Source organism: Peromyscus maniculatus, chromosome X, assembly GCF_049852395.1.
Source record: "Peromyscus maniculatus bairdii isolate BWxNUB_F1_BW_parent chromosome X, HU_Pman_BW_mat_3.1, whole genome shotgun sequence".
Lineage (NCBI taxonomy): Eukaryota > Metazoa > Chordata > Mammalia > Rodentia > Cricetidae > Peromyscus > Peromyscus maniculatus.
In genome coordinates this window covers 47,296,311-47,318,088 of record NC_134875.1, presented here as the reverse complement: position 1 = coordinate 47,318,088, position 21,778 = coordinate 47,296,311, and the positions used below count along the sequence as shown (strand labels likewise).

Sequence of the window (21,778 nt, the reverse complement as noted above, 5' to 3'; positions counted from 1 at the left end):
TGTATTTTAAATAAAATGATTAGATCTCCTATGGAAACATCTACATTGGACATTAGATTTTCAGATGACCTGAGCTAGCTGCTTTCGTCTTTCTATTTGAGCCTCATCTCACTATATCCGCCACTATGAATGTTTAGTCCAAAAGGCTCCCATTATTCTGTAGAATCTTCAGGGGTTTTTGTTTTTCCAGTTACTCCTTGCTAACAACCCACTTGCCAAAACCTGTACATGATAAAATGTTTCTTTTGGATCACCTAAGATGTAGAAAGACAGTTGTCAGTTTGTTTACATCTTAGGCCACAGGAACTCTTCATGTACCTTGTTTAAACACCAGGATTTCAGGGGTTAAATCTTGATTGTTCCATAATCTGTGGAGGTTCTCTACTTAAGTATCTTGTCCTTTATTTTTCTTAGGAGGCACTATATTTATTTTTGTAAAGCTGCCACTACTCGCAAGAATGTTGAAAGTTGATTTTAAGTTGCAAAGGGAAATAAGGTATCTTTGGAAAGTAATAGGATACGTTTTGACTAAGGGGTTCTAGGCATGTACACACTGAAAACTCACGAATGTGCCTGTTGTTCAGTGCTTGAAGATGTTTACCTTTTTTAAAAAAAACTAAGTTACCCTTCATTTGACCATTTTTGAACCACAACTTATTTTTGAATATTTCTAAAAATTCAAATCTTGTAGAATCATGATTTTGTTTTATTAGGTTATTCATAGAGTGTATTGTAGGTGTTGAAAGACTTACAAAGTAGAGGTCTAAAATATGGTAACTAGTGGTGGCATCATTAGAATATGGGTGTAGTGTAGGTTCTTTTCTTTTTCTTTTTATTTTCCTCATGACACAGTTTCTCCGTGTAGCTCTAGCTGTCCTTGAACTCGCTGTATATATCAGTCAGGCCTCGCTGGGATTAAAGGTATGTGCCCTACCACGCAGCAGGTGCAGATATTTAAGATGATTTGCTTGATGGATGTCATTCATTTTGATGTGTAAGTTCTGGCAAATTTATAGAACTCATTTGTAATCATAGGTTATATACTTAAAACTAAATTTATGGGACTAAATATGACATGTGTAATCTGGTTTTCTTTCCATATGTACCATCCCCTAGTTTAGCTCTTCTCTTTCATAAAGTTGTAGCAGACTCATTTCTTAGGTAAAATTTAGAACAGTCCTCCTCCATATTTGGAAAGGCAATCTGTGACACTGCACAATTTAAAATAATAATTTTAATATGGATCTTGCCTGATGACTTTATTAATACAGTGATGCTACATGAGAAACTACTGCTTTTTGAAATTCAGCTCTAATATCCAAAACTTGAAAAGAGATTTTTAGAGCTAGTTTTCTCACATAAGTTGCATTTCTAGATTTTGTTGGAGAAAAGGTTGATGTAAAATGATCTTTTGGGGGATCAAACCTAGGATCTTGCTTATGTTAGGTGAGGGCTCTTATTAACCACTCACCCAGCCATAAGAAACTACACTACACACACACAGAAGCCAGAGGAGGACTGGGATCCTTTGGAGCTGTAGTTGCAAGCTGTTGTAAGCTTCCTGATATGCTTGATGGGAACTGAACTCTGGTGTTCTGGAAGATGAGCAAGTGCTCTTAACCAATATAGCGCTCTCTCCAGCCCCAGAAACATTTTTAATCAAACAATTTATCTCAATTTTATCATCCTAAGAGTTCAACAATTTGATTATTTCTATTTGTAGTGGTTAGTAACACTTGTCTCTCCTTTGAAAGCTTGCTATCACTTTTAAGAACCCTCATTAAAATCTCAAGTGCCCTTTCTGCTTTCTTTTTCTAGGGTCTCTTCTAAGAGTTCTGTGGCACTAAAAAATTGTCTAGAGGTCTTTTAGATTAGAAGGCAGTTAGGAATATATTGAAGTTCATTGGAAAAGACATAAAATTCCCAGCCCACCTTAATCTGCTTGCCAAAAGGCACACTTTCCTCTATTCTTTCAAGAACCAATGAGAACAATGTCATCTATGTTTGTGATATGTATGTGTGCATACCTGCATGAAATGAGGCAGTGAGGGTAGAATTCCTATTCTGAAACCCACTCAAGTCTGCTGCAAATGGGTGACTATTGACCTTCACCATAGGCAGCTTTTACTTACTAATTGAGTTCTTTTTGCTTCTATTAAGAGATTTAGAGTTGTAAGGAAGGGTTTTTTTTTAGAGGTGTCAGAAGAGGATATGTGTAGAAGTTGATTACAGGGATCCAAAGTAGTCGACTGTCACCAGGTGAATAAATATGGTATGCACAGTGGAGGTTTACTCATCCATGAAGAATGAAATTAACATCATTGGCAGGGAAATGCATGGAACTGGAGGAGATCAACATGTTAAGCAAAATAAGCCTGGCTCACACAGGTAAGTAGCACATGTTTACTTTCATATGTGGAATCTATATTTAAAACACATCCATGAATTGAAGTAGAAAGACTATTTTGGGGAGAGAAAAGGAAGGAGAGGGACAAGAGAGGGAAATGTGAGCAAAATACATGGCACAAATGTAGAAAAAGTCAAAGTGAAACCCATGATTTTATGTAATGAATATATACCACTAATAATGAAAAGTAGTGAACTTTTTCTCTTACTACAGAAATTGTCTGCTATTTATTTGTGTAGTCACAGGAATCTTCCATAGAGCTTTTACAACTTTTCCCGACAGATTAAAAAAATTGCAACAAAAAGTAGCTTTGGGCTGGCATAGGGCATTCTACTAAGTTGGTGTTTAAATACTATAGTTTTGAATGTGTATATGTTTCTCAAGTACCACAATCACTGATACTAATATTTCAGAAAAGAAGCCGAGTTCAGATCAATAAACTTAAAAAGAAAGCAATTCTGAGCTTGAAGATGACATAACCTCTTAGTTTGTTTCCTGCATCATTCCAACACCCCATTTTTAGAAAGTAAAGCTTCAAGGCCACTTACAAGCACCTTCTGTGAACCACCAAATAGCATACTGGGGAACTTAGCTTACATGACAGCATTATGAATTGTAATGTGACTGCAGTAAAATCCATGCATGTTCTTTTCCCAAAAGTGTGTATATTTCTCAGGTTACCTTTTTCTGGTCTAAGTGTCTTCCCTTCTCAAAATCAGAAAAACTAAATCTGGTAGTTCTCGCTTTAACAGTTGTTCTACAGAGGATGCGTTGTGGCTTGTTCATTTAGCAATTCTTTACCACATCCCAGGAAATCTCTTCATGGAAAAGTAGTTATTCCTGCTCCCTCACCATTCACTATTCCCAAATGGGATAAAGCAAGGTCAGAGGCTCAAATGCCATTTTAAGCTTCCAGGTGTGTATTTGCACATACACAGATAAAGTTTTCACCTTTTCAGACATTTTCCAATAAAGCCAAACAAACCAAAAACCACATCTGTTTGGAAAAGGGCATTGAAATCATACACTGTTCCTCTTTTCTAAAGTAAGGTTCACACTGAACTGAGAAACTCAGTTCTATGCCAATGATTAGATATTTGGAGCAAGTAAGCCAGAAGAGTAAAAAGAACTTAAAAGAAATTTTGTGTGTGTGTGTGTGTGTGTGTGTGTTTCTGATATAAGGTCTTACTATATAGTCCAGGCTGGCCTCAGATTTATCAATGATTTTGAGTTTAGAATCTTCCCCTTTTTTGCACTCCACTGGGCTTAAAAGTGGAAGAGGTACTTTAACAATGATATAATTTCTGATATAATTCAGACTTTTTTGTATGTTTACCTTAATATTAAGAAGACTTTAATCATTGTATCAAACAAATGGACCCAAGGTACCTAGAAGTTATAAGAAAGTTGACTGTAATGAAAGTAAGTCATGGTGTTGTATTATTAACAAGTGGTTCTTGTATTTATAGTTATTTTTACTTTGCAGCTACAGTACATTTTAAATTTACATTTAAGTGCAGTTTTGGAGTTCACAGTATTTTAGACAAATGAAAACAATGGGCACCTGTATAGAGGGCATTTTATTTGAACATCTATATATAACATATATGCTAGGTAATGTTTCTATAATCCAGAAATTTTGTGTTTATTGACCAGCTTGGTGCCCTTCTCTGGATACCATGGTGCCACCTTTTTAAAAAAAACTTTAAATATGAGGTTGGAATCCAGTTGATCCTCTCTACAGTTCTCTCTCTCTCTGGCTTACAAATTTACTCTCAAGTTACCTTTGTACATTCTCAGCAGTGAAAAGACATGCTTAAGAATTTTTATTTCAAATCCTGTCCCTTTAAAAAAAGACTTATTCACTTTTATTTTATGTGTGTAAATGTTTTGCCTACATATATGTCTGTGTATTACATGTGTGCTTGGTGCCTGGGGAATCTGGAAGAGGGCATTAGATGCCCTGGAACTGGAGTTACAGACAGATTGAGCTGCCCTGTGGGTGCTGGGAATAGAAACTGGGTCATCTGTTAGAGTGAGTGCTTTTAAGCACTGAGCCATCTTTCCAACCCTCCACCCTTTTAAAATTGTACCAGGAACAGAATTCAGGGCTGACTGTCAGGGAAGTTCTCCATCCCTGAAATGTTTGTAAACAGTGGCTGGGTAGAAAGATGTCTTTCACTTTTTTGCTTGGCATTATCTTAGAGTTAATAAAAATGTTGCTATCACCAACATGGAACTTAGGACAATCGCTGTTTAGTTTCAACATTTATCCTAAATGAGGCATCAACATAGCTAGTGAAATCTAAAGCCCAAGTCACAAAGGAGATCTGGTATGGAATGTGTTCCCAAGAAATACGGCACTGCTGTCTTTCAGTTGCAGAGAATGGCTGGTGTAATATCTTTCCTCTCTCTTCAGAATGTTACTGAGATAAGACTGCTTTGGACCACGACTTCATGCCTTCCTACTGTTTTCTGATCATTACAACAGTTACACCTAGATTATTAATAGTCTGTATATTGGTGAGAAAGATGTTTTGACTATATGGTTATATGTTGGCTTTGTTGGTGGTGGTGTGAGTTAGGGTTGTAGTCGAGGTTGATTTATTATTAAGAATAAGTTTTACAGTTGGGAAAGTTGAAATTGTGACTTTAGAACTCTTCCTTTTAGAAAGGAATCTGTCCCAGTGTCATAGGTATTTGTGATGGTCCCTCAGTAGGGCAGCAGTTGGATTTGACCAAATGAGCACTTCAGATAAGACTAAGATTATTTTGGAACAAACCCTTGCCAAATTCGTGTTGATTCATCTTACTCTCGTTGTTCCCTTTTCCGTGTGTCGGAGTTGTGTTCAGCACTACTTCCTGCCTCCCTTGCCCCTAATTTGGCTCCTTTTCACATGAAACACTTTTACCGTCATTTACCAATGCTAGGGATAGAGATGGAAAGTCAGTTTAACATAAACTACACTGTCAAAAGCAAGTTTACAGACACATTTACATTGTTGAACAATTCCTTTCACGTCCAGCATACTGCACACAAGAATGTAGATGGATTCTTGTTGCTGCTGACACTTAAAAAGAACAGGTGATGCCCAACGAACTTTTTTACTTTTCTGCCATATAAATTGTTAATCTCCACAAGCCAAGCATATGTTGGTAAAACTATGCTTGCCCAGCAGGCTATTGTTTGGTGGTTGTCAGTCCTAAAATGATTACCATATGCATCCTAACTTTGTTTTTAACTTGTGTTCTGATTAAGTACTCCTGGGCTATGGGAAAGAGTTTGAATGCAAATATGCAGCTTTCTTTGAAGGCAGAATTTAGCTCTACGAATCCACTAGGATTATTACATTATATATCTAACAGTTCACACATGCAGTTTCCCGTCTCCCAGTGGATATTACAGCTGCAACCTGAATTAGGTTATCTGAACCTAAAATTGTGTCTGCTAGGTTTTCTTTCCAGAAAGCAATTAATTAAATTAAGGTGCTCTTTTCCCCCTAAATTTAAATACCTCAGTAAAATGTCATTTTTCTCATAAAAAATATTTCAAATCCAGTCTTTAGGCTTAGAAATGCCTTTATATCAATGATGATTAAAACTAGCCACAGTAGATAGGACTCTATAAATATGCCAGCTAGTTATATTTTTTCTTGCCAATATATGAGATGTAGTAACTATTGGTTAAAGTGCAGTAGAAGATGTTTTGGAAAAAAGTACACATCCTAAATACTAATTTTGATAGTCTCAAAATTTAAAATATATAAGTTAACTGAAATATACAAACACAGGAAAGGAAATCAGCTAACTTATTATATATATGACACGCACTGTAGAGTAAATATCTCATTGGCACACGTTAAGAAACTAACACATCTTTAAGAAACGAAACCTCAACAGTCCCTACAATTAGAAGTTATGGTGTTTTAAAACAAAACAGAAAGGCTAGTTCTACCTAGAAACCACAAGCTGCCAATTCTTTGGAGTCTAGTCTCCCGTTCATGCTGTTCATTGAACCAGCATGGGCAGCGTGTAGCACTGAAGAGCAACAAAGACAGGCAGGTTGATTTGCCTTATCTGGTAGCTGGTAGGGACTGCTGACCATCTCCCTCAGCTCTGTGGGGAGATGGGTGTGAGATCCCGAGGGAAGTCAGGAATCTGGGCGGCAGCTATGGTAGCAAAGTGGCACCCGGAGCGTCAGCGAGGCAAGGGTAAGAACAGCAAAGCAAAGGGGTTAAGCACCCGACTGCACCTCTGCTGACTAGGGGCAATGCCCCTTCAGTTGCTTTCGAGATGGATTGAAGTATTTCGAGATATCAAAAGGCAAATTATAATAACAATAAAACAAAGCATGAGGAATGTGGCTATAAAAGACTGAAAACAATAGGAGTTTCACTCCTTGGAGGGGGGAACCGTGAGGGAACCATATTTGGGGTCACCTCTGAGAATGAGGACATTACAAATTTTCTCTTGAATTCCAGAATAGCTGGTGGGGATTTGACTTAGAGCCGAGTTGTAACTTGTTCTTCCTGTCCATCACCCCATTTGTGCATGAGCAAGTCGCAAGCCTCTCCCCAAGTTTCAAATACATCCTCTGATGAGTCTAAAAGTTTAGAATTTGAGGAGCAAATGCCGGATGCACAGTGAAGAGAGCTGGAACAGGCTAGGGGGCATTCACTGCTCCGAGCAGCACCCCGGATTTCACCTAACTCTACCTCACTGAGGTTCATTTCACTTTGAGAACAGGCCTCTGCCTTCCCTTTCTCCATCTGCGAATATCTGATGTCCTGCCACATATAATGCTGCTGTGCGATCCCATCGGAGATTGTGTACATGGGCTCTGGAGTAGGTTCAGAGGTCTGACCGTTAAACTTGGAGAACAGGAGACCCAGTTTCTTGAGAGAGGGACCCATGAAGGACCGTTTGCTTGATGACTCAGCTTTTGACTTTCCTTGAGCATCACTGGCTCTTGGCATGGTTCTGATGAGAGGTGCCCCGTGGCAGGCCTTTTTCTTGCAGCCTAAATTGAAAGAGACACTCTTAGATTTGGCCCGAGCCCCACCACTGCCATCATTGGTATCATCTCTTTGAGAGAATTCAGCGCTGCTAGTGGAAAAGCTTCTTCTTGGATGTTTTCTGTTTCCCAAGAGGTCAAGCACTTCATATCGAAAGCTGGAGATGTCCTGCTTTAATTCCTAGAGGAAGAAAGGAGACATGTTTTGTCAGAAAAATGGTCTTTAGTTTAAAGAAGACATTTGGAATTTTGGATAGGCTAAGTTTTGCATAGTAATAAATCATGAAGCACACATTGTACTTTAAAAATCTTTCATTAGTTCAAGCACAGAAAGACTGTTCTGTGACCAATGGAACAACTGCAGTGGTAAGCTTGACTTCAGAACCTGTGGATCAGGAACATAAGAAACTAATCTCTAAGTAAAAACTGGGCTGGAGAAATGGCTTAGGAGTTAGGAACAATGGCTCCTCTCCCAGATGACCTGGGTTCAATTCCCAGCACCCACGTGGCATCTCACAACCATCTGTAACTCCAGTTCCAGGGGATCTGACACCCTCTTCTGGCTTTTACCTGCACCAGGCACACACATGGTGCACATACATGTATGCAGGCAAATATACATGTAGGTAAAACACTCCCCCCCCCAGCACAAAATGTTAAAAATGAAGTGGTAGCTGACAACCTATTTGGTTGTAGTACCGGCTGTCATGAGTGTCTATAAATAAAAGGACAACTGAAGAAGACAAGACCTTTAGGACCCAGGAAGGAAATGGAAGAAATGAAGTATCAGGTGATGTATCAGACTGCTGCTTTCGGATGGGGCATGGGGTCATTCAAGTATATATGACTTGCCTTCTCTCCAGCTGCTTGGATACCATTCACTTGTTCCTTTACAAGTTTTCAAAGCTTAAATCTGATCATGTCATTGTCCTGCTTAAAATGTCTTAGTAATGTCTCTGTCTTAGGAAACACTATAAATGCCATGTCATGGACTACAGGGCTTTTCTGTACCTACTACCTCTCCATCTCCTTTTTCCTTTCTGCCAACACTCTCAGCCCCCAGATGCTCCCTGTACTCATGAACTGATACACAATAATAACTTAGCAAAGTGACTGGGACATTGGTCCTCAACAAATAAGTTCCATCTGTGGATTAAGATAGTAGAATTCCTGTGTGCCTTATAGGGGTGTGTTATTTATTGTGTGTCTGTGCATGGTCATGCATCCTGGGATAGGGGTTCTTCTTCTAGGCTCTACTGATATGTCAAGCAGGATAGTTTTTTATAACGGAAAGCTGTCTTGGTAATTGTGAGATGGTTAGTAGCAATGCTCTTTGTACCCACTAGATGCCAGTATGATAACTTAAAACATTTCCAGACAGCCAAATGTGCCCTAAGTATATAAATGCCGCTGTGTGAGAATCACTCTTTTAGGCTGATACCAACAGTGGAAAAATTCTACTATTTAACTGTAGTTTCTTTAGACTTGAAATTTAATAATATATATTTGGGACTTTATTGTCCATCTTTTAAAGAAGGCCTTTAAGGTAGGTCTTCAGGCATTTTCAGTTTGCTGCCTTACCCCTTCCCATGCATTGATGCTACATCAGTTAAACATGCTATTCTCACACTGGTAATATCAAAGGAAATGATATGCAGGATGGGTTCATTTTGGTCATAAGACTGATTGTGACAGACATTGATCAGAACCTCTCAACACAAAGTTTCCTTGGGGCCCCAACCCGACACAAAGAATTATATACAGGCAATAGTAACTGCTGGGAGGAGAGGAAAGGTTTCCCAGGGAGAAGTCCCCCAATTGGTTGTCCAGTGCAAAGTAGTCAGCCCTGAAACCATGTAAACAAATGCAAAGAACAAAAACTCAAAAAGTTGTATTTTTATATATTTGCACGCGCGCGCGCGCACACACACACACAGGTATGAGACAATACAAAATCAAAGAAAAAGAAGTTATTAACTTGAGAGTTGGGAGATATGGGAGAGATATGAGGGAGTGTAGCTGGAGCAGTAGGAGGAAGGAAGAAAGTCATTTTCTATTTCAATTACAAGCATTATTTTTTTAGAAAAGGAAAAAAAAATTCTCTCCACCTACTGGATGACAGATAATTCTAAGACAGAATAAGAGTTGCAGGGGCTAGAGAGATGACTTTGTGGTTAATAGAACTGTGCTTTTCCAGAGGGCCTGGGTTCAGTTCCCACTACCGACACGTTGGATCACAACCACCTGTAAGTCCACTCCCAGGAGGATCTGACACCTGCAGGCAACAAACGTGCAGGCAAAACACCCATACACACAAAAGAAAGATAGGGGCTGGAGAGATGGCTCAGAGGTTAAGAGCATTGGCTGCTCTTCCAGAGATCTTGAGTTCAATTCCCAGCAACCACGTGGTGGCTCACAGCCATCTGTAATGTGATCTGGTGCCCTCTTCTGGCATGCAGGCATACATACAGGAAGATCACTGTATATATAATAAATCTTAAAAAAAAAGATAAACTCAATTTTTTTTTTAAAAAAACTTTATAAAGAATATTTTTTTAAAGAATAAGAAAGAATTGTAATTCATTTTTTTTCTGCAATATAGGAAGGTGGAATTCCATAATCAGGATTCTCAGACTCTATGAAGATTAAATTATACCAAGAAATTAGAGCTTGAATGTAGGTTCTTTGGACAGGGGAAAACACAGAGAGAGGGAGAAGGAGAGGGAGAGGGAGGGAGGGAGGGAGGGAGGGAGGGAGAGAGAGAGAGAGAGAGAGAGAGAGAGAGAGAGAGAGAGAGAGAGAGAGAGAGAGAGAGAGAGATATTGATTTATCTGCTTTTCATGATTAAATTACCTTAAAATTTTCTTCTGTTAGCCCCTCATTTGTTTTAGAGTTTCTTATCATTGCAGCCACATATCTCTTGACTAAATTTCTGATAACTTCCTGGAATTGAAAAACCATGAAAGGTATTCAGTTTCCTTTTCAGACTATCAGGTAAATAAGGAACTTACTCAGAAAACTCACTTAAATTATCTTTGCAATAGGAAATCCTCACAGTATCTAGCAGTTTGCTGCCAAAAAAATTAAAGTTCATTGGGTTAATAAGTCATTGCATCTCTGAATTTTGGTGGCAGAGTATGCCATTAAATTTACCCCAAAGGAAGAATTTCTATTGAAGCATAAGGTAAGCATGTATTCTGTGTGTGTGTGTGTGTGTGTGTGTGTGTGTGTGTGTGTGTCTGATGAGAGTACAATAGCCCTTGAATGCTCATATTCAATATCCATTCCTTGGGGATGGATTAAACTTTAGTACTTTTAGTGAAATAAAGGATTTTTCTCTTTATGAAGTTGACAGTCACTAAATGAGCTAGGAATTTTTTTGGTTTGTTTTGTTTTTCGAGACAGGGTTTCTCTGTGTAGCCCTGGCTGTCCTGCAACTCTTTCTGTAGACCAGGCTGGCCTGGAACTCACAGAGATCCGCCTGCCTTTGCCTCCCAACTGCCAGGATTAAAGGTGTGCACCATCACCACCCATCACGAGCTCTAATTTTGTGATCCAGACATTTTTCATAAACTCAATCTACGCTTCACCTCTAGAGGGAATGCCTCTATTAGCCTCAGGACTGATGAAACACGAATGGTTGCAAGGTTGGTGTTGATAATCACCGCCACTTACTGCAATGTGTCAGGCAGTGTGCTGGGCACCATCCCCACTGAATTTTCACTACACTGCAATGGGACTTTTACTATTCTTCCTAGTTTACACACGAAGAAGGTGAGGCTTCGTGTTGTTAACTGGCTTCTTCAGGGTCACACTGCCAGGAAATGTGAACATTAATTAGATTTCAGTTCTCCTTCAAGCTGATTCCAAAGCCTATCGTAACAGCAATGTTGTAGCTACTACTTTTGCCACTCGATGAACTTCTTCTATCAGTCACTGAGAAGCTCAGGGACTGCCTTTTCCTTTTGTTAGGATGTTTGAAGCAGAAGATAAAGATGATGAATCTTGCCTAGGTTTCACCATTTTCTAAAATTACTAGAGTTGGAGGTAGGCATAGTGAGGGAAGGGTCATTGAGAACATGAAATACTGTATGTTGTGTTCCTCTTTGTTATTTACACCTAAGAGGAACAAAATTAAAGAAGCCATTTGTGGAATAAGGTTGAGTTTCCTTTCCTTTCAACCCTGTAGAATATTTTTCTGTTTGGGTTTCTTTAGACTAAGTATTGTGTAACCCAAGCTGCCCTTTGACTTTGTTACATAGTTGAGGATAACCTTGAACTCTGGCCTCCATTGCATTCAGTTTATGTGGTGTTGGGGATCATACCCAGAACTTCATGTATAGTTTTGAGCACTCTACCAACTGAGATCCATCCCCTACTCTGCATTGATTTTGATCTAGAAGCTTAAATATAGTCTCTTATCTGTGATTTTCAATGGTTACTTTCAGTTAATATCTCACATATTTTTGTGTTTGGCTGTCTTCTGGCTGGTCCCATAAGAAGCAAATATCTGCTCCTTGGATTAAAGTCATGTTCTTAATTTAGAGACCTGTGTTCTGATATAAGATTTTTCTTCACTGAATTTACTGATGACTTCCTCTTATTCTGTATTTGCTATTTATTATGTATTCCCATTGCTGTATGTGCTTTTTTTAAAGCAAGTTTTTACCCTCTAACCAGTTAATTTTATTAGTTTTAATGATGTAATATCTTCCATCCCTGAGAGATAATAAGCTTCTAAGGTGTACAAACATTATGTCTTGCTTTTCCATAATGATTTCTCTAATGTGTATCTTAGTGCCTGGTGTGCAATAGGCACTTGTTTACTTGTTGACTGAGCAACTGCATGTCTGCTACTGAATTTCAAGGAAGATAGCTTTCTAAGGTATGGAGACTTACATCCAGACAAGGTAGTGTTAAAAGGATATGAACAGGGTTATAGGGCAGGTGACTCCACCCTGATCAATTACTTCAGTCTTGAGTGGATTACAGTCTTTCCAGAGCTCCTACCCAAGTTAAGTCCAGACATAGCTAAAGTAGAGTGTGCTTCTCTATTCCAAAGAACTGGCCAAGAACCATTGTGTTTAGCCCCAGTGCGTAAGCAGTACCTGATAATGTTGATTTTGTATCAGGCTATCAGCATGGCGTTCCTGTAATTCAAAATGGACAGAGAGATTACATCAGTTGACCAGCACCCTACCCATTCACCCACCCTAAGGATTTGGTAAATATTAGGAATGTAGAATGATACAGTGGCTTCTGACTGACAGATAACAAGAGCATTTAGTTGGAATGATTTTACAGAGTTTAAGATAGGAACTATCATGAAGAAGGGAAAGGAGCAAAGCAGTTTTGTGTAAACAGAAACAGATTTTTTTTGGGGGGGTCTTACTGTGAAGCTTCTCAAGTTGTGCCTCCTTCGTCTTCCATCGGGGTCTCTTTTGGGACAGAAGGTGTTGTTGAACCAGTTGCCAAGATAGAGGAATGATTTGGGGCTGGGGATAATGTTGAAAGGAGGTGGCAAGGTACCACCTTCATCAAAGTAACTCATCCAGAGCTTCGTTCTTGCAAACTTCCACTCAATGTCAGCATGATCCTGTGAAAGACACAAGTGCAAGGTGGGAGAGGCAGGAAACTGGACAATACAGCTAGGTCTCGTTTTAGCCCAACTCAAATTACATATACCCTATAGGTGTAAATTACATAGATCTGACAATCCACTTTGAGAAATAAATCTTACTGGGTTTCGTGGTGCCTGCCTTTAAACCCAGCCACTCAGGAAGTTGAGGCAGGAGGATCATGAGTTTGAGACTGGCTTGAGCTATGTAGCAAGATCCTACCTTAAAATACAAGAAAAGGTGGTAGGGGTGTGGCTCAGTGGTAGAGCACTTGCTTAGCATGTATGAAACCCTGGGTTCAATGACCAGAACTGAAAAATCAAAAAACAAGAAGGGGGATGAATGAAGGGAGGCACAGAAGGCGGGGATTGCAGAAAGCTAATACACAGGGCTCTTCACTATAGTATAGTAATAACAAATGGCTGTAAACAATCTAAATATTCAGTAGTAGAAGGCTACTTAAATAAATGTTGTCCCAACAACAAATGGCATACAATCTAACTTTAAAATATATGTCATACTTTATGTATAGAATATATATGAATATTTACATCTGTTGGAGACCCTGAGTGTAAAAATAACACAATATGTATTGTGTGCGAAGATCTCACTTAATTCAACTGAAAAAAAAATCACATATTTACATGTTCTAGGCAGGTATATACTAAACTATAAATCATGATTATTTCCTTTCTTTATTAGGAGATATTTTTATTCATTTTACATACCAATCATAGATACCCCTCTTCCCTCCTCCAGCCCCTCCAGCCTCACCTCCCAAACTATTCCCCATTCCCTCTTATAAGAAGGTAAGGCCTCCCATGTGGGGTCAGCAGAGCCTGGTGGTACATTCAGTAGAGGCAGGTCCAAGCCCCTCCCCACTGCTTCAAGGCTGTGTGCGAGGTGTACCACCATAGGTAGCCTGTTCATGCACCAGGGATAGATCCTGATCCTACTGCCAGGGGGGCCCTTAAGCAGATCAAGCTACACAACTGTCTTGCTTATGCAGGGGGCCTAGTCCAGTCCCATGGAGGCTCCACAGATGTTGGTTTCCACTAGTTTGGTTTGGTTGTCTCTGCAGGTTTCCCCATCATGATCTTGATGCCCCTTGCTCATAGAATCCCTCTTCTCTCTCTTCGACTGGACTGTTGGAACTCAGCCTGGTGTTTGGCTGTGGAATTCTGCATCTGCTTCTACTCATGATTATTTTCAAAAGGTAGAGATGGGGTGAAGGAAGTTTTTTAAGTTTATATTTTTGGGAGGTTCATGAGAGAGCTGTATATTTTTATTATTCACCATCTAAAATTATTAGCAAACAGAAAAAAAAAGCATTTTTTTTTCGTCTTCAACTGAAAGTTCTTCTGTAAGTTCTTTGGGGCAGCAAGGTATCTATATGTTATTTTTCCCCAAACTTAATTCTCCACCATTGCATTCTACAACCAATCTCAAGTTGACAGTCACGTGCATGTTGTAGAATGTGTGCATGTGCTCTTGCACATGTGTGTGCACATGCGTAAACAACCCCCGCATGCCCTTAAATAAATGAATGTACAAAACAAAATCTCTGTAAATAGATATTTTCCAAGGAGCTGCTGGAAATATCAAATGAACTATCTGAAGAGGGCATGGGCAGGAATCCCAAACCTATTCCACCCCCTCCAGTGGCTTCCAGGATATTGTTTTACATATATCATGGACTGCTTGCTTTCAAGGCTAGGGGATAATCTGTGCTATTAACAGCAAAAGGGCAGCATGCCTTTGAGTTTAAAACAATGTAAAATGACATGATGGTCAAATGCAATAAGTGATACTTGATTATCTGTAAAGGACATGCTTGAGATAGGAAGGGAATTCTGACAAAGAGGGACTCTAAATTAGTAATTACCAATGTTAAATTTCTCAGCTGTGTTATGGTAATAGAATATGTGCCACAGCATTTTTGAACAAAATGTCATGATATTTGCAACTTTGGAATATTCAAAAAATAATTTAAGGCCTTTCCATTTATGTATTATGTAAAGCTTTATTTATTTCAAGAGCCATGATAGTTTATAATTGATGATTCATACCCATTTACTTTTTCATCTTAAAATAATGTTAGATAAAGAGTTCCTATTGTGGGGGTTGGGGTGTAGCTCAGTAATAGCAAACATACTTAACTTCTAAAGGCCTCGCCTTCCAGCATTCCCACCAAAACAAAACAAGACAAAAACATGTCAGTTTTTTTTTTTTTTTTTTTTTTTTTTAGGTAGGGGCTCACTTGTTGTGGAATATTATTTTAAGATGTGTTACATTAATTTATGCTATGGAACATTTGTTTAATGATGCAAAGATGTGTTGTATTTTTTTATGTTGCATTTGTTTAACTCTATGAAGCTGTGTTGCTTTTTCTGTCTGAAACACCTGATTGGTCTAATAAAGAGGTAAATGGCCCATAGTGAGGCAGGAGAAAGGATAGGTGGGGTTGGCAGGCAGAGAGAATACATTGGAGGAGAAATATGGGAAGAGAAGATTGGGGAGCAAGAAAAGGAGAAGGAGAGGAGGACATCAGGGGCCAGCCACCCAGCTACACAGCAAGCCATGGAGTAAGAAGTAAAGAAAAGTATATGGAATAAAGAAAGGTAAAAGCTCAGAGGCAAAAGATAGATGGATAGTTCGAAAGCTGGCTAGAAACAAGCCAAGCTAAGGCAGGGTATTCATAAGAAAGAAAAAGTCTCTGTGTCATTATTTGAGAGCTGGGTGACGAGCCCCCCCTAAGAGTAAAGAGTGAAAAAAAACATAAAAAAAAAACTAACTACACTCACTAAATAGCCCTGGCTGCCCTGGAACTCTCTATGTAAACCACGCTATCCTTGAACTCATATAGATATTCCTGCCTCTACCTCTTAGTGCTGGGATTAAAGTCAAGCACCTCCACACCAAGCTTAACATCAGCTTTCAAAATGTTTAATTAACAAATAGGAGTTCTCTATTTTTCTGGAATGCAGCATGATGTTTTGATATATGTATGCATTGTGAACTGATTTAATTAAACTAATTAGCACATCCATCATATCACATAGTCAACAACTGTGGTGAGAACACTTAAGATGTCCCAATCTAAACTTCGGAAACTGTCAATATGCTATAGCACACAAAAAGGGAAAATTAAAGTTGCCTATGAAATTAAGGCTGCTACTTAAATGATGCTTGAAGAGATTTTTTCCCCTAGATCATCTAGCTAGGTGGGCCAAACATAAACACAAGATTGCTTTTTAGTAAAAGGAGACAGAGAGGGGGTGAAAAATTTACACAATAAGAGAGACTCAGCTAGCTATTCTTGCCCTTGAAGGAAGAAGGATGGTGTTAACCAAAGAATTCAAGAAGTTTCAAGAAGCTGAATAAGAGACATGGACATGGATTTTCTTCTAGAGCCTTCAGAAAGTTCAGCCAACACCTTGATTTTAGTGGTGGGAAGTGACGGCTGGTAGGCTTCACCTTGCTCACTTGTGTAGCTATCTGCAGTGTTCAGTGTTCCATTGTCTGTTGGACTGAAGTGTAGTGGGTAGTCATTCCAGCTTGGATCTGGAAGCTCCAACCCCCATTGAGACTCTGGCAACTGTCACGCCTACGAGGCGGGGCGAGGGGAGGTGCTGGAAACCTGAGAGCTGGATGGGCAAGCGCTCGCGCGGGGCGCTCTCTCTGCGCCTGGACCCTGGATGGTGGAGATTGATTGTGCAGAGCTCCAGAGAACACCGCTGGATTGCTAGACGCCTTCCCCAGACCCCCGCGACCTATCCATTCTTTCATTTGTAAGTCATCCACTAAATAAATCTTCCTTTTAACTACGTGGAGTGGCCCTTATAATATTCCTCAATACTGAAGGACTTAGTTGTTTGTCGACTATTCACTGGACAATTCTCTGTTCCCAGTCACATGTTCCGGGGCAGCTCATAGCATTGTAAGTGTCTTCAACCAGTGAGAGAAGAAAAAAGCCAGTATGTTCATAGCCTAATCTTGCTAATTCTTTTTTTCTCAATTATACCCAGATTTTGAAGGGTATAATTGACAATTAAATGTTGCATGTTTTTATGATGCACAGCATCTTTGATGTACACATGCACTGTTAAATGAGTTAATTAATCTAATTAATACATCTCTCACTTCATACATCTAAGAGAGAGCACGGAAGATGCACTCTGAGTGACTTCAAACATCCAATCTAGTAATATTACTTGTGGTCACCATACTGTACCTCTTAAACGTAATTCCTTAGTTCCAGCCCATGCTCAAGGAAAGAAAATCAAACAAGGAAGTGATAGTCAGGGGATTCATCTCTGACACTACCAAACACAGGATCATTTCCATAAAGCAAGAAACCAAATGACTGTGATACTACATAACAAATCCTTTTCTTTTGTTCTCTCCCTCTCTGTCTCTCTCTGTCTCTGTCTCTCTGTCTCTCTGTCTCTCTGTCTCTCTCTCTCTGTGTGTGTGTGTGTGTGTGTGTGTGTGTGTTTCATGTGGACATCTGTGCATGCATGTGGAGAGTAGAAGTTGATGTTTGGTGTCTTCCTCAATCACCTTATTTTTTGAGACAAAAATCTCTCTGGGCCCTGGAACTGGCTGGTTTGGCTATGTTGGCTGGACAGCAAGCCCCAGAGATCCTCCTCTTTTGATCTCCCTATCTCTAGTACAGACCGTCGTGACTTTTATGTGGGTGTTGGAGATTAAACCCAGGTTCTCATGCCTGCATGGCAAGAACTTTACCCACCGAGGCATCCTCCTTGGCCTCAACAAATCTTTTCTAAGTCAGATAGTTTCTAAATCTTTTTTATTCTTCTCTCATATGTTAAATTCCAACCACAGTATCCCCTTTCTCCCCTGCTTCCAAGAGGAAGATGGAAAGGCTCCTGTGCTCATGGATCGGTAGGATTAACAATAAAAATGACCATATGACCAAAAGCAATCTACAGATTCAATGCAATCCCGAACAAAATCCCCACACAATTCTTCACAGACCTTGAAAGAACAATACTCAAGTTCATATGAAAAAAACAAAAAACCCAGGATAGCTAAAACAATCCTGTACAATAAAAGAACCTCCAGAGGTATCACCTTCCCTGATCTTAAGCTGTGCTACAGAGTTGTGGTGATAAAAACTGCATGGTTTCTAGTTATCTTTGTTAAAGGTTTGAAGCCAATCCAGTCAAGTTGTCAGACGACAGACTGCTAAAAATACTATTTTATGAACAAATTATTATATGACAATTTGACACAAAACTCTGAATGAATTGACAGTAATATTATAAAACTATCTTACAGATATAAAAACTGTTTCTTAGCATTTACTTTTATTAAGATGAAAATATAATTGATGCTGACTCCTCTTCCTGATTATTATTCAGTATTCATCCACGAATATAACAACTAGTTGGAATAAAAGCCCCATTTATATCTTTAAGAAATTCATTTTCAATAAAAATATAATTTTTATGTCTAGTGATTATCAAAATTTATATAATATTTGTGTTTCTTTGAACAGTTTCACATTACTTGAATGATAGCTAAGTTCAGAAGAATTATTTTAACATTACCTTATGATTACAGGGAGTAAAACTTAAATTTTAGTTCATAGTTTGTCATAAAAATAAGAGCCTCTAAATGTAATAAACGTGGTTATATATAATGTAAGTAAGAATTCAAGGAGAAGGGTAATGGAAACTTTTAAACATGTAGTTGATTATGTGTAACAACTATGGCATTCTGATTCCTTTAGAAATACTTAAATGAGGGATTAAAGAGTTTTATTTTTAATTTGAGTCTACCATATTCCATAATTTATATCCTATATTACTGTTTACACTTATTATATAAAGTTTAGATATCAACCCCCAAATTTAAAGGAGATATGTGGTTTTGTTTCTTTACATTCCTGAATGAGATGAATGTCTGAGAGCTCTTCATCTGTACAAAACAAAACAAAACAAAACAAAACAAAACAAAACAAAACAAAACAACCTGAAATCATTAAATTTGGGGGCTATAATCTTAAAACTGAGGTGACCAAGTCTCGGAAAGATAAAAAACCCCTCTTGCTCTCTCATATGTGGATCCTAACTTACAGTGTTTTGAATACATAAGTAAGGGGCAGTGAGAGGAAGAGATGGACTGCAAAACTAGATAGTCCATGAAAGGGGGACAAAAGAGGTTAAGATTGGGGAGAGATCGCATGTGACTTAAAAGTAGAAAGGAAATCTACTGGAGTTAGAGTCCTCAATGCTGCGTAGGAGATGGGAAGAACAAGGAGGAAGAGAAACAACAAAAATTTTGTTGAAAATGCTATCATAAAGCCTGATTTTTCTAAGCTAATAAAAAGTGCAAAACAACACATAAACAAGTGCTCTTTATGAGAGTTTGAACTGAGAGAGCTTCAATAAATAGACGTGCATGTACACATGTGTGTGAGCACATGCACTCATGCACACACACACACAGATACACAGACACACAGTCACACACACACACACACACACACACACACACACACACCCCACGACTGTGATAAAATGTGGCTATGGGAGGCTGTGTTAGCAGCGTAGGCACCGTAGGATGCAAAGACAGATAGGAGGTAGCAGCAGGGTAACAATGAGAAGAACCCTGCTATTGTGAAGTGAGCAGGAGCTTGAGAACCAAACCAGGGTTTGGAATAAAGATCTGCTACTAACTAGCTGTGTGCTTTCAGACCAATAAACTTAAGTCTTTGATTTATGGTCTTCTCAACCATTAAAATGGTAGGAAAGAGGTACTAAGCTAAAATGTTGTGGAAGTCAATGTAAAATCCATATGCTACTTACTACCTGGTATGAAGGAAGACCTATGTCATGTGTTAGTTCTGAGCATCTAACACCAGGAACAAACCTTAAGTTATCATTGTACATTTTGATATCCTGGATTAGAGACCCTGCCAACCTTGGAAATACATTTATGTATCTGGCATAGTTCTTCAAACGAAGAAGGCATTCAATAAGTGTTTCTTCAAGTGAACTGAGTTGTATTTTCAAATGTAAAATTCTATCCCTAGATATCTTCAAAATGGGAGAATATGAGGAGTTGTGGAGATGGCTTAGTGGGTAAACTGCCTGCTATAAAAGCATGAGGACCCAGGTTTGGGTCCCCAGCATTAAAAACTGTGTCATTCCTGTTTGTAATCCCCGTGCTGGATGAGTGGAGACAGGTCAATCCCTGGAGTTCAATGGCTGGCCAGTCTAGCAGACTCAGTGAGTTGTGTGAGTGACTTGTCTCAAAAATAGATGGAGAATGTCAAGAGTTATAGTTGACAACCTCAGGCCTCTACATGTGCTTGTGTACTTTGCCTACACATGTGTGCATACACATGAACATATGTATATCTCACATGTGAGGACAAGAAAGAATGATGCTATGATTCCTGTGCATATTCAGTTACTTTTTGATATAATTTGGCTAAACATTCTGATATCAAAATCATCTGTTTTATTAATTGTTTGCTTTTGTAATTCCCATGTGAGTTCAGCTTTCTTTGGGGGGGGATATGTGTTTTCTTTTTATTTATTTATGTGTGTTTTTGTTTTTTTAGTTTGTTTGAAACAGAGTGTCTACCTCAGGCTGGCCTCAAACTCCTGATCCAGTACTCTCAGCCTCCTGGGTTTTTGTACATGTTTGAAAATATAAGCAGCTATGTCCTTTAAAAAGTAATTTGCTTAATGAAAAAAGAGGCCATGAATTTGAAAAAGGAGCAAGGAGAATTACATTGGAGGGTTTGGAGGGAGAAGAGGGAAGAGATAAATGATGTAATTATATTATAATCTCAAAATTAAATAGAAAATGTAAAAAAGCAATTTGCTACAGGTCTAGGGAGAAATATATTTGCTTTTGGCAAAGAATGCAAATATGCAATGGGCCAAGTTATAAGCCACGGTCAACTTCTCTTGAGTTTCGGAGGCTTTCTGATGTTCCTCATTGTAGCTACTCTTACAATTTTAGGTAAGCATTTTGAAGAAACATCACAGAAACCCACTCTTATCACTGTCATTCCATTCCCCTAGTGCTTAGGCAACCTCACACTGGGAATTACCAAAGAAGTTGGCAAGTAGTAGAGAAGTTATTGCAAATAATCCTTGCACTAGTGTTTTTTTTCTCGTTCATTTATTATAAACCTAGTCAGTTTTCAGTTCCTGTACTGAGCAAGTAGCATGTGCAGGGCACACTGCTAGGGGTCGTTGGGTAGCCCCTGAATTCTAAACACCAGCAAATAATAGACCATAAGGTATGAGCCACTGGTTAATAAGAAGGTGAGTATTTACATACTGATTTTGTGAACAAGGTGAACAATATAATCTGGGGTATAGATGCTGATTTCATTTCCAACCTTGCTATAAATTGAATTGCAGGATTCCAGATGTGGCTTCTGTTGACACTTTTATTTAAACCTTCCCTAAGTATATGATGCCCAAGAGTTTCTCCTTTGATCAGCACAGGACTAGTCTTTCACTTCTATGGTAGACTAATCATATATTGAGTCTCATCTTACTTACCTCAAGTGTCTGCTGGTCATGCTCCCTCCTCTCTGCCTTATTCTCTCAGACTCAACTCTAAGTTTGGAACATTTTGAAAAATCAGTCACACAACCACAAACCTTTTAGGATGTTTGTACTACCATCATGTGGACCCCATGATACTTAACTTTAATAGTGTATCCTGATCCATGTGTGTGCCCTG

The 21,778-nt window shown here is 38.8% G+C and overlaps 1 protein-coding gene across 1 annotated transcript in view; it reads right to left on the bottom strand.

Moving 5' to 3' along the window:
• Positions 1 to 852: 852 nt before the first annotated feature.
• The window catches only part of Trpc5 (transient receptor potential cation channel subfamily C member 5), a 260,467-nt gene continuing 239,541 nt past the window's right edge, over positions 853 to 21,778 (bottom strand). Inside the window, exons 8-11 of the mRNA XM_015991865.3 lie at positions 12,814 to 13,017; positions 12,530 to 12,571; positions 10,275 to 10,364; positions 853 to 7,602 (exon numbers count right to left, since the gene is read on the bottom strand). Of these exons, the coding sequence (XP_015847351.2) occupies positions 6,910 to 7,602; positions 10,275 to 10,364; positions 12,530 to 12,571; positions 12,814 to 13,017 (1,029 nt within the window). The 3' untranslated portion in view covers positions 853 to 6,909. The remainder of the gene's footprint in view (positions 7,603 to 10,274; positions 10,365 to 12,529; positions 12,572 to 12,813; positions 13,018 to 21,778) is intronic.